The sequence below is a fragment of the Marmota monax genome, unplaced genomic scaffold (assembly GCF_021218885.2).
Source record: "Marmota monax isolate L192 unplaced genomic scaffold, Marmota_monax_Labrador192_F-V1.1 WCK01_AAM20220418_F8-fsc00033, whole genome shotgun sequence".
Lineage (NCBI taxonomy): Eukaryota > Metazoa > Chordata > Mammalia > Rodentia > Sciuridae > Marmota > Marmota monax.
In genome coordinates, this window is record NW_026694282.1 from 6,973,808 (window position 1) to 6,990,481 (window position 16,674).

Below are 16,674 nucleotides of genomic sequence, written 5' to 3' on the forward strand. Positions count from 1 at the left end.
TCGCTATACCGTCTGATTCACACTTCTTGCTTAGAGTTATTTTTGCTATTCTGGGTCTTTTATTTTTCCATATGAATTTCATGATTGCTTTATCTATTTCTACAAGAAATGCCGTTGGGATTTTGATTGGCATTGTATTAAACCTATAGAGAACTTTTGGTAATATCGCCATTTTGATGATGTTAGTTCTGCCTATCCATGAACAGGGTATATTTTTCCATCTTCTAAGATCTTCTTCGATTTCTCTCTTTAGGGTTCTGTAGTTTTCATTGTATAAGTCTTTCACCTCTTTTGTTAGGTTGATTCCCAAGTATTTTATTTTTTTTTGAGGATATTGTGAATGGAGTGGTTGTCCTCATTTCCATTTCAGAGGATTTGTCGCTGATATACAGGAATGCCTTTGATTTGTGCTTGTTGATTTTATATCCTGCCACTTTCCTGAACTCATTTATTAGCTCTAATAGTTTCTTTGTAGAGCCTTTTGGGTCTGCTAGGTATAGAATCATGTCACCTGCAAATAGTGATAATTTAAGTTCTTCTTTTCCTATTTTTATGCCTTTAATTTCTTTCGTCTGTCTAATTGCTCTGGCCAGCGTTTCGAGAAATATGTTGAACAGAAGTGGTGAGAGAGGGCATCCCTGTCTTGTTCCAGATTTTAGAGGGAATGCCTTCAATTTTTTCCGTTCAGAATGATGCTAGCCTGAGGCTTAGCATAGATTGCTTTTACAATATTGAGGTATGTTCCTGTTATCCCTAGTTTTTCTAGAGTTTTGAACATAAAGGGATGCTGTACTGTGTTGAATGCTTTTTCTGCATCTATCGAGATGATCATATGGTTCTTATCTTTAAGTCTATTGATGTGGTGAATAACATTTATTGATTTCCGTATATTGAACCAGCCTTGCATCCCAGGGATGAAACCTACTTGATCATGGTGCACAATTTTTTTGATATGTTTTTGTATCCAATTTGCCAGAATTTTATTGAGGATTTTTGCATCTAGGTTCATTAGAGATATTGGTCTGTAGTTTTCTTTCTTTGAAGTGTCTTTGTCTGGTTTAGGAATCAGGGTGATGTTGTCCTCGTAGAATGAATTTGGAAGTTCTCCCTCTTTTTCTATTTCCTGAAATAGCTTGAAAAGTATTGGTATTAGTTCTTCTTTAAAGGTTTTGTAAAACTCTGCTGTATACCCATCCGGTCCTGGGCTTTTCTTTATTGGTAGTCTTTTGATGGTTTCTTCTATTTCCTCAATTGATATTGGTCTGTTTAGGTTGTGTATATCCTCTTGACTCAATCTGGGCAGATCATATGACTTATGAAATTTATCCATGCCTTCACTATCTTCTATTTTATTGGAGTATAAGGATTCAAAATAATTTCTAATTATCTTCTGTATTTCTGAAGTGTCTGTTGTGATATTGCCTTTTTCATCCCGTATGGTAGGAATTTGAGTTCTCTCTCTTCTTCTCTTCATTAGCATGGCTAAGGGTCTTCGATCTTATTTATTTTTTCAAAGAACCAACTTTTAGTTTTGTCAATTTTTTCAATTGTTTCTTTTGTTTGGATTTCATTGATTTCAGCTCTGATTTTAATTATTTCTTGCCTTCTACTTCTTTTGCTGTTGTTTTGCTCTTCTTTATCTAGGATTTTGAGATGAAGTGTGAGATCATTTATTTGTTGGTTTTTTCTTTTTTTAAGGAATGAACTCCAAGCAATGAATTTTCCTCTTAGAACTGCTTTCATTGTGTCCCATAGATTCTGATATGTTGTGTCTGTGTTTTCATTTATCTCTAAGAATTTTTTAATTTCCTCCTTGATGTCTTCTATAACCCATTGATCATTCAGTAACCTATTGTTCATTCTCCAAATGATGCATGATTTTTCCTTCCTTCTTTATTGTTGATTTCCAGTTTCATTCCATTATGATCAGATAAGATGCATGGTATTATCTCTACTCTTTATAATGTCTAAGAGTTGCCCTGTGACATAATATATGATCTATTTTTGAGAAGGATCCATGTGCTGCTGAGAAAAAGTGTAACTGCTTGATGTTGGGTGGTATATTCTATATATGTCAATTAAGTCTAGGTTATTAATTGTATTATTGAGTTCTATAGTTTCTTTATTCAACTTTTGTTTGGAAGATCTGTCCAGTGGTGAGAGAGGTGTGTTGAAGTCTCCCATGATTATTGTATGGTGGTCTATTAGACCCTTGAACTTGAGAAGAGTTTGTTTGATGAACATAGCTGCACCATTGTTTGGGGCATATATATTTATGATTGTTATTTCTTGTTGGTATATGGTTCCCTTGAGCAGTATGTAGTGTCCCTCTTTATCCCTTTTGATTAACTTTGGCTTGAAATCTATTTTATTTGATATGAGTATGGACACTCCTGCTTGTTTCCGAAGTCCATATGAGTGATATGATTTTTCCCAACCTTTCACCTTCAATCTGTGTATGTCTTTTCCTATCGAATGCGTCTCCTGTAGGCAGTATATTGTTGGATCTTTTTTTTTGATCCCTTCTACTAGCCTGTGTCTCTTAATTGGTGAGTTTAAGCCATTAACATTTAGGGTTATTATTGAGATATGGGTTGTTCTTCCAGCCATATTTGTTTATTTATGTTACTTAACATGGTTTGTTTTTCCTCTTTGATTATTTTTTCCCTTTACTGTACTGCCTCCCACTGTTGGTTTTCATTGTTATTTTCCATTTCCTCTTCCTGTAATATTTTGCCGAGGATGTTTTGAAGGGATGGTTTTCTAGCTGCAAATTCTTTTAACTTTTGTTTATCGTGGAAGGTTTTAATTTCATCTTCCATCCTGAAGCTTAATTTCACTGGATACACAATTCTTGGTTGGAACCCATTTTCTTTCAGCGTTTGAAATATGTTGTTCCAGGATCTTCTAGCTTTCAGAGTCTGTGTTGAAAGATGAGCTGTTATCCTGATTGGTTTACCCCTAAATATAATCTGCTTCCTTTCTCTTGTAGCTTTTAAAATTCTCTCCTTATTCTGTATGTTGGGCATCTTCATTATAATGTGTCTCGGTGTGGATCTCTTATGATTTTGCACATTCGGCGTCCTGTAGGCTTCTAGGATTTGGGATTCTGTCTCATTCTTCAAGTCTGGGAAGTTTTCTCATATTATTTCGTTGAACAGATTGCTCATTCCTTTGGTTTGGACCTCTATACCTTCCTGTATCCCAATGACTCTTAAGTTTGGTCTCTTAATGTTATCCCATATTTCTTGGATGTTCTGCTCATGGTTTTTTAACAGTCTCGCTGAGCTGTCTATGTTCTTTTCAAGTTGAAATACTTTGTCTTCATTGTCTGATGTTCTATCTTCTAAGTGTTCTACTCTGCTGGTAGTACTCTCATTTGAGTTTTTAATTTGGTTTATTGCTTCCTCCATTTCTAGGATTTCTGTTTGTTTGTTTTTTATAACCTCTATCTCCCTGTATAGTTGATCTTTTGCTTCTTGGATTTGTTTATGTAATTCATTGTCGAAGTGATCTTTCATTGTCTGATTTTGCTGTCTAATGTCTTCCTTGATACTCCAGATCATCTGAAGCATGTATATCCTGAATTCTTTATCTGACATTCCATCTGCTGCACGTATTACCTCTTCTAAAGTTGAGTTGACCTGCATTGCTTGTGGTCCTTTCTTTCCTTGTCTTTTCATACTGCTCACGTTTCTTTCTGCTTGGTGAAACTGTTATGTTATTGAATTTTCCCCCTATATATTTATATTGTTCTTGTATAGTTGCAAAGTCTCCCTTTTGTGGAGAAAGACAATGTTAACAGTTCTCAATATCAATAGTACATCCTCTAAGCACACGTTTTTCTTATTACTACATTTATAGCTAGACTCTATGTCTACAAATGTTGGTTTCGATTATCGTTTACAAATATAGTCATTAGTTTCATGAAAGGCATACCATTTCTGGTGGCTTGTAGAAAACTGGATTTCAGGTGTGGGATGTTATATTTATGGGGAAAGGAGTGAGGGTATGGGGTTAATCTAACTTAGTAACTTTGGAGAGCTCTAACCAATAGATGGGTAATTTATGGAAGAATGTATAGATTCAAATTCCTATCTGTATTTATAAGATTACCCTACTTATGAATAGTAAAATTTACGGGGTTGCAAGTGGGATAGAGTGAGTAAGAGGGAGGAACACAGATAACAAGGAACGGGAGAGAAAAAAGAGAGCGGGAAAAAGAAAATACAAGAAAAACGAAAAGGAATAAAAAGGGGGAAGGGAGGTGAGGCATATGCAATTCCTCTATAGTATATTATTCTGGTGATTCAGTTATTAAAGACCTTTTTCGTGTACAATTTTTGGTTTCACATATGTTGAGGTTGCGAAGACCCGAGGGGGAAGGGTAGAGGAGACTGTGTGTATGGCTGAAAAGAGAGAGAGAAGAGAGAAAAAGAAAAAAAAAAAAGAAAAAAAAATGTCTCTCAGATCTCTGTTTTCATTTCTTCAGTTGGTGGTGTTGTCTATTCCTAGCTTGAGTCTCTGGGTTCAGGATGGTGGTGGTAGTCAGTGTGAGAGGACTTGAGTTCCACCTGTGGCCTCTCTACTCTTATTCTCTGAGATGTAAACCAGGTGCCTGATCCGCTGCAGAACGGCACTGGTAGCCACGCCAGTCAACCGGTTGGTTGGTATTAAGGTTTGGTGGGATTTTCCAAAATGAGTTCCATCAGTTTTTCTCATAAGGTGTTTGATGAGGTGGGGGTGTTGGGGAAACCTTATGTTTGTCAAGAGTTCGGTCAGGTGACTGCACGGGCGGGTGGCAGGGCCCCTCCTCCAGTTGGAGTGTTCTGTCTACCTCACTGGCGGGAGGCTGGGCTCCTCCAACTCGGGAGGTCTGTCTACCGCTCAGGCGAGTCGCTGGGCCTGTTCTCCAGGTCGCAGGTCTGCCTACCGTGCAGGCGCGGGTGGCGGCTGGGCCCTTCCTCCAATTGGGGTGATCTGCCTACTATGCTGGCGGGCCACTGGGCCCCTTCTCCGGGAGGCGCGGTCTGCCTACCTTGCTGGCGGCGGCTGGGCCCCTCGTCTGATAGGGGTGATCTGTCTACCGTGCACGGGGTGGGGGGGGACCGCTGGGCCTGTTCTCCAGGTCGCAGGTCTGCCTACCTTGCAGGTGTGGGCGGCGGCTGTGCTCCTCTTCCAATTGGGGTGATCTGTCTACCACACCGGCGGGCCGCTGGGCCTGTTCTCCCGGTCGGTCGCAGGTCTGCCTTGAGATGAAATCTCAATGTAGTTTTGATTTTCATTTCTATGATTGCTAGAGATGTTGAACATTTTTTCATATATTTTGTTGATCCTTTGCATTTCTTCTCTTGAGAAATATCTGTTTAATTCTTTGGCCTATTTATAATTGGCCATTCATTTTTTTTGGTAAATAAGGTGTTAAGGTTTTGAGTTCTTTATATATTCTGATATTAATCCCCTGGCAAAGGAGCAGGTGGCAGAGATCTTCTCCCATTCTTCAGGTTCTTTTTTTCATGTTCTTGTTTCTTTTGCTGTGCAGAGTCTTTTTAATTTGATGCCATGGCACTTTTACTGATTTGTGTTTATTTCTTGTGCTTTAAAAGTCCTGTTAAGGAAGTCGATGTTTGTGTCAATATATTGGAGTGTTGAACGAACATTTTCTTCTAGCAGTTAAGAGTTTCTAGTCTAATTCGTAGGTTTTGACCCAGTGTCAGTTGATTATTGTTCAGAGTGAGAGAGGGACCAAGTTTCATTCTTCTACATGTAGATTTCTAGTTTTCTCTTTTTGCCTGACATCATTTGGTTAAAAAAAGGTTATATTTTCTCCAGTTTATGTTTTTGGCACCTTTGTTGAGTATCAGATGACTATCTATCTTTGTGGATTTGTCCCTGTGTCTTCCACTGGTCTTCACGTCTATTTTGGTGCCAGTCCCATGCTGTTTTATCATTGTAGTTCTGTAGTACAGTCTGGGGTTCAGCACTATGATGCTTCCTGCATTGTTGTTCTTGCTCATGATTGTTTTGGCTATTCTGGGTCTTTTCTTCCAAATGAATCTTAGAACTTGTTTCTTTTTTTCCTGTGAAGAATTTCATTGGTATTCTGATGGGGATTACATTGAATTTCTGTAATGTGCTTGGTAGGATGGTCATTTTGATCTTAATTCTGCCTATCCAAGAGTATGGGAGGCCTTTATGTCTTCTAAGGTGTTCAATTTCTTTCTTCAATGTTTTACAGTTTTTATTGTAGAGATTTTTCACCTTCTTGGTTAGATTTATGACTAATTTTTTTGAGGTTATTGTGAATTGGGTAGTTTTCCTAATTTCTTTCTCAGCAGATTCATTATTAGTTTATAGGAAAGCAATCAATTTATATATGCGATCCTGCTACTTTGCTAATTTATTTAACAGCTCTAGTAGTCTTTTGGTTCAATGTTTTAGAGTCTTCTAAAAATGGATCATGTCATCAGCAAACACAGGTAATTTGACTACTTCCTTTCCTATTCTTACCCCTTTAATTTCTCTCTTTCCTGATTGCTGTGGCTCAAGTTTCAAGAACTGTTGAATAGGAATGGTGAGAGGGACATACTTCTCTTCTTCTTGCTTTTAGAGGAAATGCCTTTCAGTTTTTCTTTGGTGAATTGTGTTTCTAAGCAGGTGCTGGTATTTTAGTTATAATTAATTAGAATCTATATGATATAAATAAAATGTTTAAGTAAATTCAAAATATAAAGCTTATAAAACTTTCTTTAAAAATTTGCCTTATTACTCACTCTGTTTTTATCTGGAATTAAGCATTTACTGGTTAGAACAGTTTGTACTGTAATACATTTATAAGATTTCAAATAATTGTGTCTTCAACAACTCATGTGTAAGTATAGCTGTGTTAATTCAAATAGATTTTCTAACATTGTGTTGCTAGAGTGATAGAAAGTTGATCATCATAATTTTCTGTGATTACTTACTTATGATAGCATGGTTGTTATATGACCAGAATCTTTATTAAAGATAAAGCTGTGTGTTTAATTCTGTCAAATGCAGCAGGTACTTAATTGAACAGTTGTGTGCAAAACACTGTTTCAGGTACCACAGGAGGGCTTCTAGGATGAATAGAACATCATATGTTCCCCTTAGGGTTGTGTAAATTCACATCCATGCACAAAAGGTCTAAATGGAATTTGTGAAGTATATTAGGAGAGGCACATAATATACTAGAAGTTTAGAGGTAGAAGAAATTACTTCAGTAAATAGAATGAGGGGATGTAGGGCATTCAATTCCAAGGGAACACTGAGTACAAAGATCCTATAAGGTATAGGACAAATGGGAATTGGTTTATAACTCAAGTTAGTCAGCATATAGGTTAAAGAAACAGAGGAGCAAGATATCAAGGGGGAAATTCGTTAAGTATCTTGTTCTGCACAATTATTTCTTAAAGCTCATGGTGTTGTTTGATTCTGAAAGGCTTTGAACATTGTACAAATGAGTTTACACATTCTTCCTTAATGAACCTCAAAGGCTTTTGAAAAGAAGTTTTTGAGTGAATGTAAAAAACAACGATTTAGGATGAAAGATTTTAGGCTGTTGGAGATTGGCAGCATCACAGTAATCTAGACAGGAGATAGGACTAGCTAATGAGGAAAAAAGTAAAGATGTATATAATTTGCATTTCAGAAGTAGGCTTGATGAGTTAGTTGCAAGGGAGATATCTGTAATCAATCAGAAGTTTTAAATTTGGGTAACTGGGATGTTGATATATGATGGATGAACAGGAAAGTTAAGAGTGAATTTTTTTAGGGGGAGGGGTATTGGGATTGAACTCAGGGGCATTCAACCACAGAGCCATATCTCTAGTCCTAGTTTATATTTTATTTAGAGACTGGGTCTCCCTGAATTGCTTAGGGCTTCACCAAATTGCTGAGGCTGGCTTGGAACTCGTGATCTTCCTGCCTCAGGCTCCTGAGCTGCTGGGAGTAAGAGTGAATTTTAAAAGATGACAAAGAAGTGTACAGAGTATAACAGCTATTAAAAAGTGAGAATTTCAGAAATACATGGTCTAAAAGCAGTGATATTCCTAATTTTTAAAAATCATTCAGCTAAATGTTTGTAAACCATTATGCTACAATGTTACTAGAGCCACTCTGAGTAGATTATCTCTTACCTGGATTGTTGCAGTAGCCTCTTGAGTAGGTTACCCTCTGCTTTGACCTTTGTTCCATTCAATTTATTCCCAACAGCGAGATTCTTTTGCAACATAAATTAGATTATATCATTCTTCTCAAAACCTTATAGTGGCTCCCCTTGGTAGGAATGAAAGCGAATCTTGGAAAGTGGCTATAAGTCCTTGGACTCTCTGGGCCCCTTGTCAGTTCACCAGCCTGTCTCCTCTTTCCACTTTCTGTGCTCACTTTGCATACTCTATTACATGGACTTCATTCCATTCCTCACACAGGTCAGCCATGGGCCTGCTTGAGGACCTCTGCCATACCTTGGGTTTTTAGTTTGTTTTTATTTTAATTCAGGTGATATTCACATAGCATGCAACTAACCATTTTAAACTGTACAATTCACTGCATTTAGTACATTCACAATGTTGTACAACTATATCTAGTTATAAAATATTTTTTTTCACTTCCAAATGAGACCGTTTCTTTCTTCTCTCTCCCCTACTCTCTATACACAGCAACCACCAATCTTCTTTCTATTTTGATGGATTGACCTACTACAGATATTTCATATAAGTGGAGTCATATAGTATATGATCTTTCATGACTGGCTATTTATTTTGGCATAATGTTTTCAGGGTTCACCTACAATATAATATAGTGTGTATCAGTACTTTACTCTTTTATAGCTAAATACTATTTCATTGTATGCAGATACCATATTTTGTTCACCCATTAACCCTTTGGTGGATAGTTGTGTTATTTTCACCTTTGGGCTAATGTCAAAGTGCTGCTTTGAACAGTTGTATACAAATATTTGTTTGAATACCTGCTTTTAATGTTTTGGATTCCACCTACAAGTAGAATTGCTAGATCATACAGTATTTCTGTATTTAACATTTGATGAACCACTAAATTTTTCCATAACAGTTGAACCATTTTCTATCCCACCAGCATTACCCCTTCCCTTCCTTCAAGTTTTCATTCAGTTATCACCTCTTGATGAGGTCTATCATAATCACTGTAGCCTGTAACCTGCTTCCATCCCCACCCATAATCCTTCTTTGGCATCCTTCTTCCTCTTGCATATTTTCATAATATGGTCCCTTTTTTAGATTTAGTTAGACTCACTAAGTCTTCTACATAGAAACTCACACCCCCTAAGATAGGATTTGCTCATCTCAACAGTCCATCACATAGCTGTCATTGTAAGAGTATGTGTAGTTAGTTGCAGAAAAAATAAATTTCACACATTTGTTAAAACTTGGTGATCAGGTGTTTGAGGACACTGCTTTATCATCTGCTGAATAACTAGGCTACAACTTCATTATTCTAAATTATTTAATCAGGTTTCCTTCAAAGCCTTCTCATAAGTAGAACAGATTAAGCATAACTTTCTTGTCTTCAGATGCAAATTGATTTTATTTTTCTGCCTAGCAGTATTAACTTAAAAGGTAAGCAGTATAGATGACATACATTGAATTGAAACAGCATCTTAAAAATGGGCAGGGGTAAAAATGGGCAGGCCCTTTTGCCCATGACACAACTGGAATTAAGGGCATGGTTCTTCAAATTATTTTCGTACGTCTCTCTTCATGAAGTGAAGAGACAGGGTGCATTTTTAAAGAGGTTTGTTCACATAGTTAACTTCATGGGACTGAGATTAAGGTATAATCCCATAAAACATGGGGACTGCAGGCTGTATGACGGTGGAGTGTTCTCTCACTTCCTTGCTTCTCCTCAACTGTGGTCAGAGCAGCAGGAGAAATATTAGCTTTAGGCTGCAATTTGTGACCTCCTTTTAAATAGATTTCATGGTGCTAATGTCTTCCTTTTTTAGAGTTACAGCAATTGATTTGCTTATTTTCATTTATAATTTTCCATTATCTTTTCCTTTTTAAACTCAAGTTTAAGAAGCAGCTGAGACCTTTGTCTTCCACACGTGCTCAGTGTTCTTTTTACCCATTTGCTGAGGCTTTGGACATTCTCAGTAGTGCAATGATAACCATGGACTACTTGTCAGAAAATTTAAAAATATTTTGAGTTTCAAAAGTAAAAGAAAAAACTTTGGTTGTAGTATTTGAGTGTTGTTTCTGGTTAATCCATGTCTCAAATTAGGACTTAAAGATAGTTAATGTTATTTTATGGAAAGGGAACAGAATTGATAGGAAAAAAGTTTAAAATGACTGACCACATTTTAGAAACGGAGAATAGGGCCAAGAACTGATTAATTCCTTCCCAGTTGGATATATAGCCTGAGTTATAGTTAGCTTCCTGGATAACAGGAGAAGGAGCAAGGGCTCATTCCTTTAAGAACATCTGTGGATATATATTTTTTAATATATTTTTAGTTGTCAATGGATATTTATTTGTTTTATTTATTTGTTTGTTTGTTTGTTTATTTATTTATTTATTTATTTATTTATTGTTCTGAGGATGTAACCCAGGGCTTCATACATGTCATGCAAGTTGCTCTACCACTGAGCCACAACCCCAGCCTCCCCTCCCCACACCGGTCTGTGGACATATTGACAAGGCTTCCCCATCCCACTTGGCAGAGTGAATATTTAACCAGAAAAAGAAGAGACCAATCTTTATAACATTTTAAAGTTCATTTCATGGTCTGAGTATCCATTTCATACTGTTTGAGTATCTAATTTAAAAAAAAAAAGCAGCAGTGGCATAAGAAGTGATTAATAGCAGTCAGAATTAATCTCTTTGTTCTTCTTCATTCTCCATTCCTATAGATTTTTCCATTATTTTGCCTTGCAATCTGTTTGTGTCCGCCTGTGACTCTCCTGCTAGGTAGAAAGCTCTCTGCACACTGAACTGATTAATAATCCTCATGTCCTGTCACAGTGCCTTGCACAAGAGGCTATCTCTAAGGCTGAGTCTAAAGAACATGCCAGAGGCCACAGCAACCAACTGTGTTCAGAGAGGCCTACACTCCCTATCACAAGGCACTTGAGAAAATTAATTCTTATAATGCACTAAAATGTTCTTAAGCGCTAGTTATCATGATTCTGGTGTGATTATATATAAATGCCTCTCTCTCCCTGGTCTGTAGGACAACAACTAAAGTTTGGTGTTTGACTTTAGATGAGAGGAGTTACAGGAAACATGAAATGTGATGCAATCTGACTGTTTTTCCTGAGTGATCTTTCCTTAACAGAAGCAGACGTTGGGAAGATTTGTTGCAAGATAGCTGTATACTAATAGGTAGAAACAGCAATGACTATGAAAACCAGATGTTTTGTCTGGGCCTCTATTCAGAAACAGGATTTCAGTGTTGGCACAGATCATTTTCCCCTGTTTACCACCCTGATTGAAGGGCGTTTATCTGGTGGTGTGCAATTGCTATGTGCAGTGCTCATTTGCATGCTCTTACCACCATGGTTTCTACACAATACGATATTTTTGTTGGCAATTTAGGTTTGTTACTTCAGAAATTGTCATATTTGAAATCCAGGATGTGAGCAATATTTATTTTTATTTAAAATTACTAGGGGGATTTGTTAGACAATACCAGTTTCCTGACTTTGCCAAGTGGTTTTCCAGAGTCTCCCCCTAATTTTCAAGGATGAATTTGCATTACACATGCATCTTAACTTGTTATTATCGTAGAATTTTATTTGCTTTAATTTAGAAAATTCCAGGCTTACCTTATTTTGTCTTTACAAGACTTCAAATTATTTTCCTCTGGAAATATCCAAAAGATATTATTTGTGGTTCTGATCCTAGACTGATTTGGTTTGTTTTAGAACTTAAGCCACTTAAATGAAAAGAAAGAATTGATGATACAGTTTTAATTTCATTCTGTTTTAATTCTGTGTAGTTTCACATGCTGTGGTACGTTTTCCCCATAGGTTCACATCCAGCTTTCAGAGTGGCATCGGGCAATTTTTCTCCCACAAGCCTGGCTGGCGTATATGAATCGAGCTTATCAGGCCATCTTGCAGGTAAGGACACTGTGGATGGTGTGCTTTCTGGGGAGTGTTTCCTCATCTCAGATTTTTACTACAAATATGTATTTAATGTAAAAGTACTGGGGAAAACAGCACGACCACAAATGCAATGGTTGTTTTTGCTAATAATGGAATGTGAGGCTTATGTACATAGTTGTAGTTCAAATTTAAATGTTGATGCCACATGAATGTGTGTCTCCTATGCAGAGTCCCTCCTGAGCACCAGTCTGCCCTATCCTGTTACCTTCTGAACAGCCCCTACCCAACCTGGCTGTCCCACTGCATCTCAGCTTAAGCTCAGTGTCTTCCTTTATCCCTATTCTTCCTCAAGTAGGATCTGCCTGCATCTCCAGCCTTACCTCTTCACCTTCTCCCCAGATATTCAGGGTTCAGCCTTGCTAAGTTGCTTTGTTTTCTCAAACTCAGCATGTCTTCCTAACCCCTTGGTTTTTACATACCCTATTCTGTCTCAGATCCTGACATTTCCTGTTTGCCCACCTGATTTCTACTTGTTCTTCAGATCAGTTTATCTGAAAGTCACCTTTATGCCTTACTCGTCTCCCCACTGGATTATATGGCCCTCTGTGTACTTTCTTAGTAGCTGTTCTTGTCACATTGATTATTCATCTGGGGCCTCCAGTGTCTTAGTGCTCTTTAAGGATAGAAACTGTTTTCCTTCTCTCTTGTCTCTAGCATCTGAAATAGTGTCTGAAATGTAATAGGTGCTCATTAAATAAATGAGATCTACTCAATTTGACTCTACTTAATCTAATAAATTATACTTTGTGAATTTTTAAAATAAGAAATAATTTTTAACAGCTGGGGACTACATGATTCTTTTTCCTTGCTTAAAATTCCTTTTTGAGGATGATAGGAAAAATCATGGCATTACTTAAATAATTAGTGTCCCAGAATAAGATTTTTGTGGAGCCTCAGTGATTGTGATGTTACACTTAAAGATAACCACTGTCCTATAAAATGGGTTGTGGGGTGAAATGGGGCTTGGAAGGTATTGGTATTTCATTTCAAATTATAATCTTGCTGCAACAGAGCTTATTTAGTCTAGAATTTATGCAACACTGATCTATCTTCAGAAATTCTGATTCATTAGAACTGTGCAGGGGACCAGGAATCTCTGTACGACTGCCAAGTGGTGCTAATGGAGTTAGTTTACCAGCCACACTTTGAGCAAGTATTTTAGATGGGTTCCCCAAATGCACAGTAATCTGCATTTCAAAAATGTTGTTTTGGAACCCTGTTTTCATCTGCTCATTGTTATTTTACTCCATTTTTTATCATCAGCAATGTCTGGGCACTCAGTATGTTTTGAATAGATTCCTGGGAGAATGAATATATGACTCATGTCTCTATGTGTTTCTTTAGCATTATATACACCCTTAGCCAATTATAGTATTCATTCATGGAGAGTGAGATTGCAATTTAGAATGCACATTTCTTCAACTTCATGTTGTTGTAAGTGATTTTACAGTGTTTTCCTTCACCAAAACTTACAGGGCCATTTATCCCAGCCTGACCCCATGCTGTGTGTGTGTGTGTGGGGGGGATACAGAGGAAAGTCAAGTGCTCCTTCCTGATGGCAAGCTCCCAGCCCACTGAGGGGGGTTAGCATGTCCACTAGCAATTCCAGTTCAGCATCTTCTGTGCCTTAATAAAAGAAGGAACAAAATGCTATCGACACCTGGAGAAGGGAAAAATAATCCCTTCTACAGAATGAACTGAGCATTTTCCAAATTGCGGGGCTGGGGTTGTGGCTCAGTGGTAGAGCAGTTGCCTAGTATGTGTGAGGCACTGGGTTCAATTCTCAGCTCTACATGTAAATAAGTAAATAAAGGTCTATCAACAACTAATAAAAAATTTAAAAAAAGAACTAGTTGAATGGTATTATAATTCTTGCAGATGACATGCAATCAATTAAAAAAAATTCCATGATTTTTTTCCCATGAGAGCTACCATTTATTAAATAATTATTATGTGCCAACATATAACATATATTTTAATTAATCTTATAGAGACCCAAGGAACTGTGTTACTTGATCCATGGGATCATACCTGGGCAAACAGGGTTAGCTAGAAAAGGAAAGCAAACCGCTTAAAACCTACCAGTCAGTAAGTAAAAGAACTGGAATTAAACCCAGATTTGTCTGATTCCAGAGCCTCAGCCTTTTCTACTGAAAAGGAAATGTGTTTTTCCTAATGCCATTATTAATTGTAATAATAAATAATATAAATTGTTTTAATATTTTAAAAGAGAGATCTATTTATGAAAGCCTGATGACCATTTTTTAGTAATGCAGGTCAATTATTCTACTTCTCTAATATTGGATGATGTATATCTTTGTTTATTTTATCATTTATACTCTGGGTTTCTAAAAAGTCCTGTTGTATTGAGCATTGATGACAAAAGAGGTAAAACTGAAAAGATAGACTATAATAAGATTTTCAGTGTTATCTGAAAGTACAGCGATATGTTTTAGGCCATCACCATTACTTGAGAAGACATTTATGTGTTTTAAATGTTAAACAGATTTTTAAATGAGTCCATATACTTGGATAGAATTTAAGGTATCTTTGAAGAACTGGAGTAATTGCAAGATTTCAAAGAATTTCTGTCCTGGAGGATACTTCTGTACAGGAGTTGTATTTCCATCTGGTTCTAGACATATTTTGTAGCATTAAACTAGAAAATTATTTAGAGGAGCCAAGTTTTATTCAAGTAGTCCTAGGAGACATGCTAAAAGGAACATTCTACATTCCTTCCTGGAGTCTGATTAGGATGTGAATAAGTTTGAGATCTGACCGATACTTCCGGCTTCTGCTTAGGCATGTGCTTCCAGCCTTTTCTATTTTTTTTTCTTTCCCCCTATAGAAACAGGATTTTGTATTATAAGCATTTCAATGTGTTTGACATGGGGGAGGTATATGGATTTCTTTCCATTAAGATGAAAAATACAGATATGAGTTGATGGACAGTTCAGAGACCATCTTGGTCAGAAGCTCCTTACAGTCTTCTTTACCTTGCTACCCCTCTGGGATGCTGGGGAAGTTCAAATATCCTTCTTTTGTGAAAATCTCTTCGGCATTGTGATTATGACCTTTAATAGGAGAGAGGTAAGAAAACAGGTTGACTTAAGACATTTGTTGGTCAGCTATCCACAAAATAATCTGAAATCAAAGCCAAGGTCAGGGATGAGACCCTTTAATAAATTATTCTCTGAACATTTTAGAGAAATTTTACTTTTTTATTGATGATGATGATGATGATGATGATTGGATGACTGGTCCTGGGGACTGAACCCAGGGACTCACACATGTTAAGTACGTGCTGTAACACTGAGCCACAGCCCGAGTCTGTATTGTTTGTTTCTAATGAATAGTGAACTAAGTGATATCAGCTCACTATTATCAGCAAGCTCTTGGTTGTATAGACTAACCCTAAAAATTATGTGGGGTAACATGTTTACAGCAGCAGCACAATTTTCAATAGTCAATTGTGAAAGCAGCCTAATGTCTGTCAACAAATGAATGGTTAAAGACAATGTGGTATACATACACAATGGAGTTTTATTCAGTCATAAAGAAGCAAGAAATTATGTCATTTGCAAGAAAATGGATGGAACTGGAGAGCATTATGTGAAGTGAAATAAGCCAGACTCAGAAAGTTAAGGGTCAGATATTTTCTCTCACATGTGAAAGCTAGAGAGGAAAGAGGAAAAAAGGGAATTCAGGAAAAATAAGAGGAGACCAGTAGAGCAGAGGAAGTAGGTCAGAGGGAAGAAGGAAGGTAGGGCAAGAGGAAGTGCTGTGGAATGAGATTCATCAAATATTTTTATGTGTAAGTATGCCACAGTAAATCCCACTGTTATGATTATGCAACAATAATTCTTTTTTAAAAATTGAGAGGTGGATTAATAAATGGAATCTATAGGCAGTCTAAAAAATCTCAGTTCAAGTTATCGTGTCAGCCTTTTCTCTCCCATTAAGTGTTTACTTCCTAAGTCAGGCAGAGACAACCAAGTTGAAGCCACTGGATCTACTACCAACAGGCCAAGAATTGGAAAGCAAAATGGATCTGGATAAACATCCTAAAGTGGATTGGGTGAGAGGGGCTAGGAAGATGTTCTAGAAGAGGGGCAGAAAGGAACAGAAATTCAGAGAAAGAGAAAGTACAAATTTCCTGTAGTTGTAATAAGAGTGATTATACTAGTTTACAACTACAGGGGAGATTAGAGGAATAGATAGGCCTTCGTAGGAAGCTGCCCGTGTTTTAGCTTTTCCTATGTTGTGTTTACTTTGAGACAGGTTTTTAACCTTTTAATTTTCTGCTCCTTGTCTTTTTTGGAAATACTTTATAGGAAATAAATATTTTAGGAGTAAAGAGGCATAATTTAGGAAATAGGAAATAAAAATTATTTTCTATTTTGTCTTGCTTTCCTGGGAGGTCAATATAATTATTAAATATTAATATCAATATGTTATAGTTTAATAATCTCTGAAACTTTCTTCTAAGAGCTAGGGGAGAATAAAA

General features: G+C 36.9%; 1 protein-coding gene across 3 annotated transcripts in view; it reads left to right on the forward strand.

Moving 5' to 3' along the window:
- Window positions 1-16,674, forward strand: part of Focad (focadhesin) — a 296,580-nt gene that overhangs the window by 201,966 nt on the left and 77,940 nt on the right. For all 3 annotated transcript variants that reach the window (XM_046467321.2, XM_058586381.1, XM_058586382.1), the window contains exon 22: window positions 12,030-12,122. In XM_046467321.2, coding sequence (XP_046323277.1) covers window positions 12,030-12,122 — 93 coding nt within the window. The remainder of the gene's footprint in view (window positions 1-12,029; window positions 12,123-16,674) is intronic.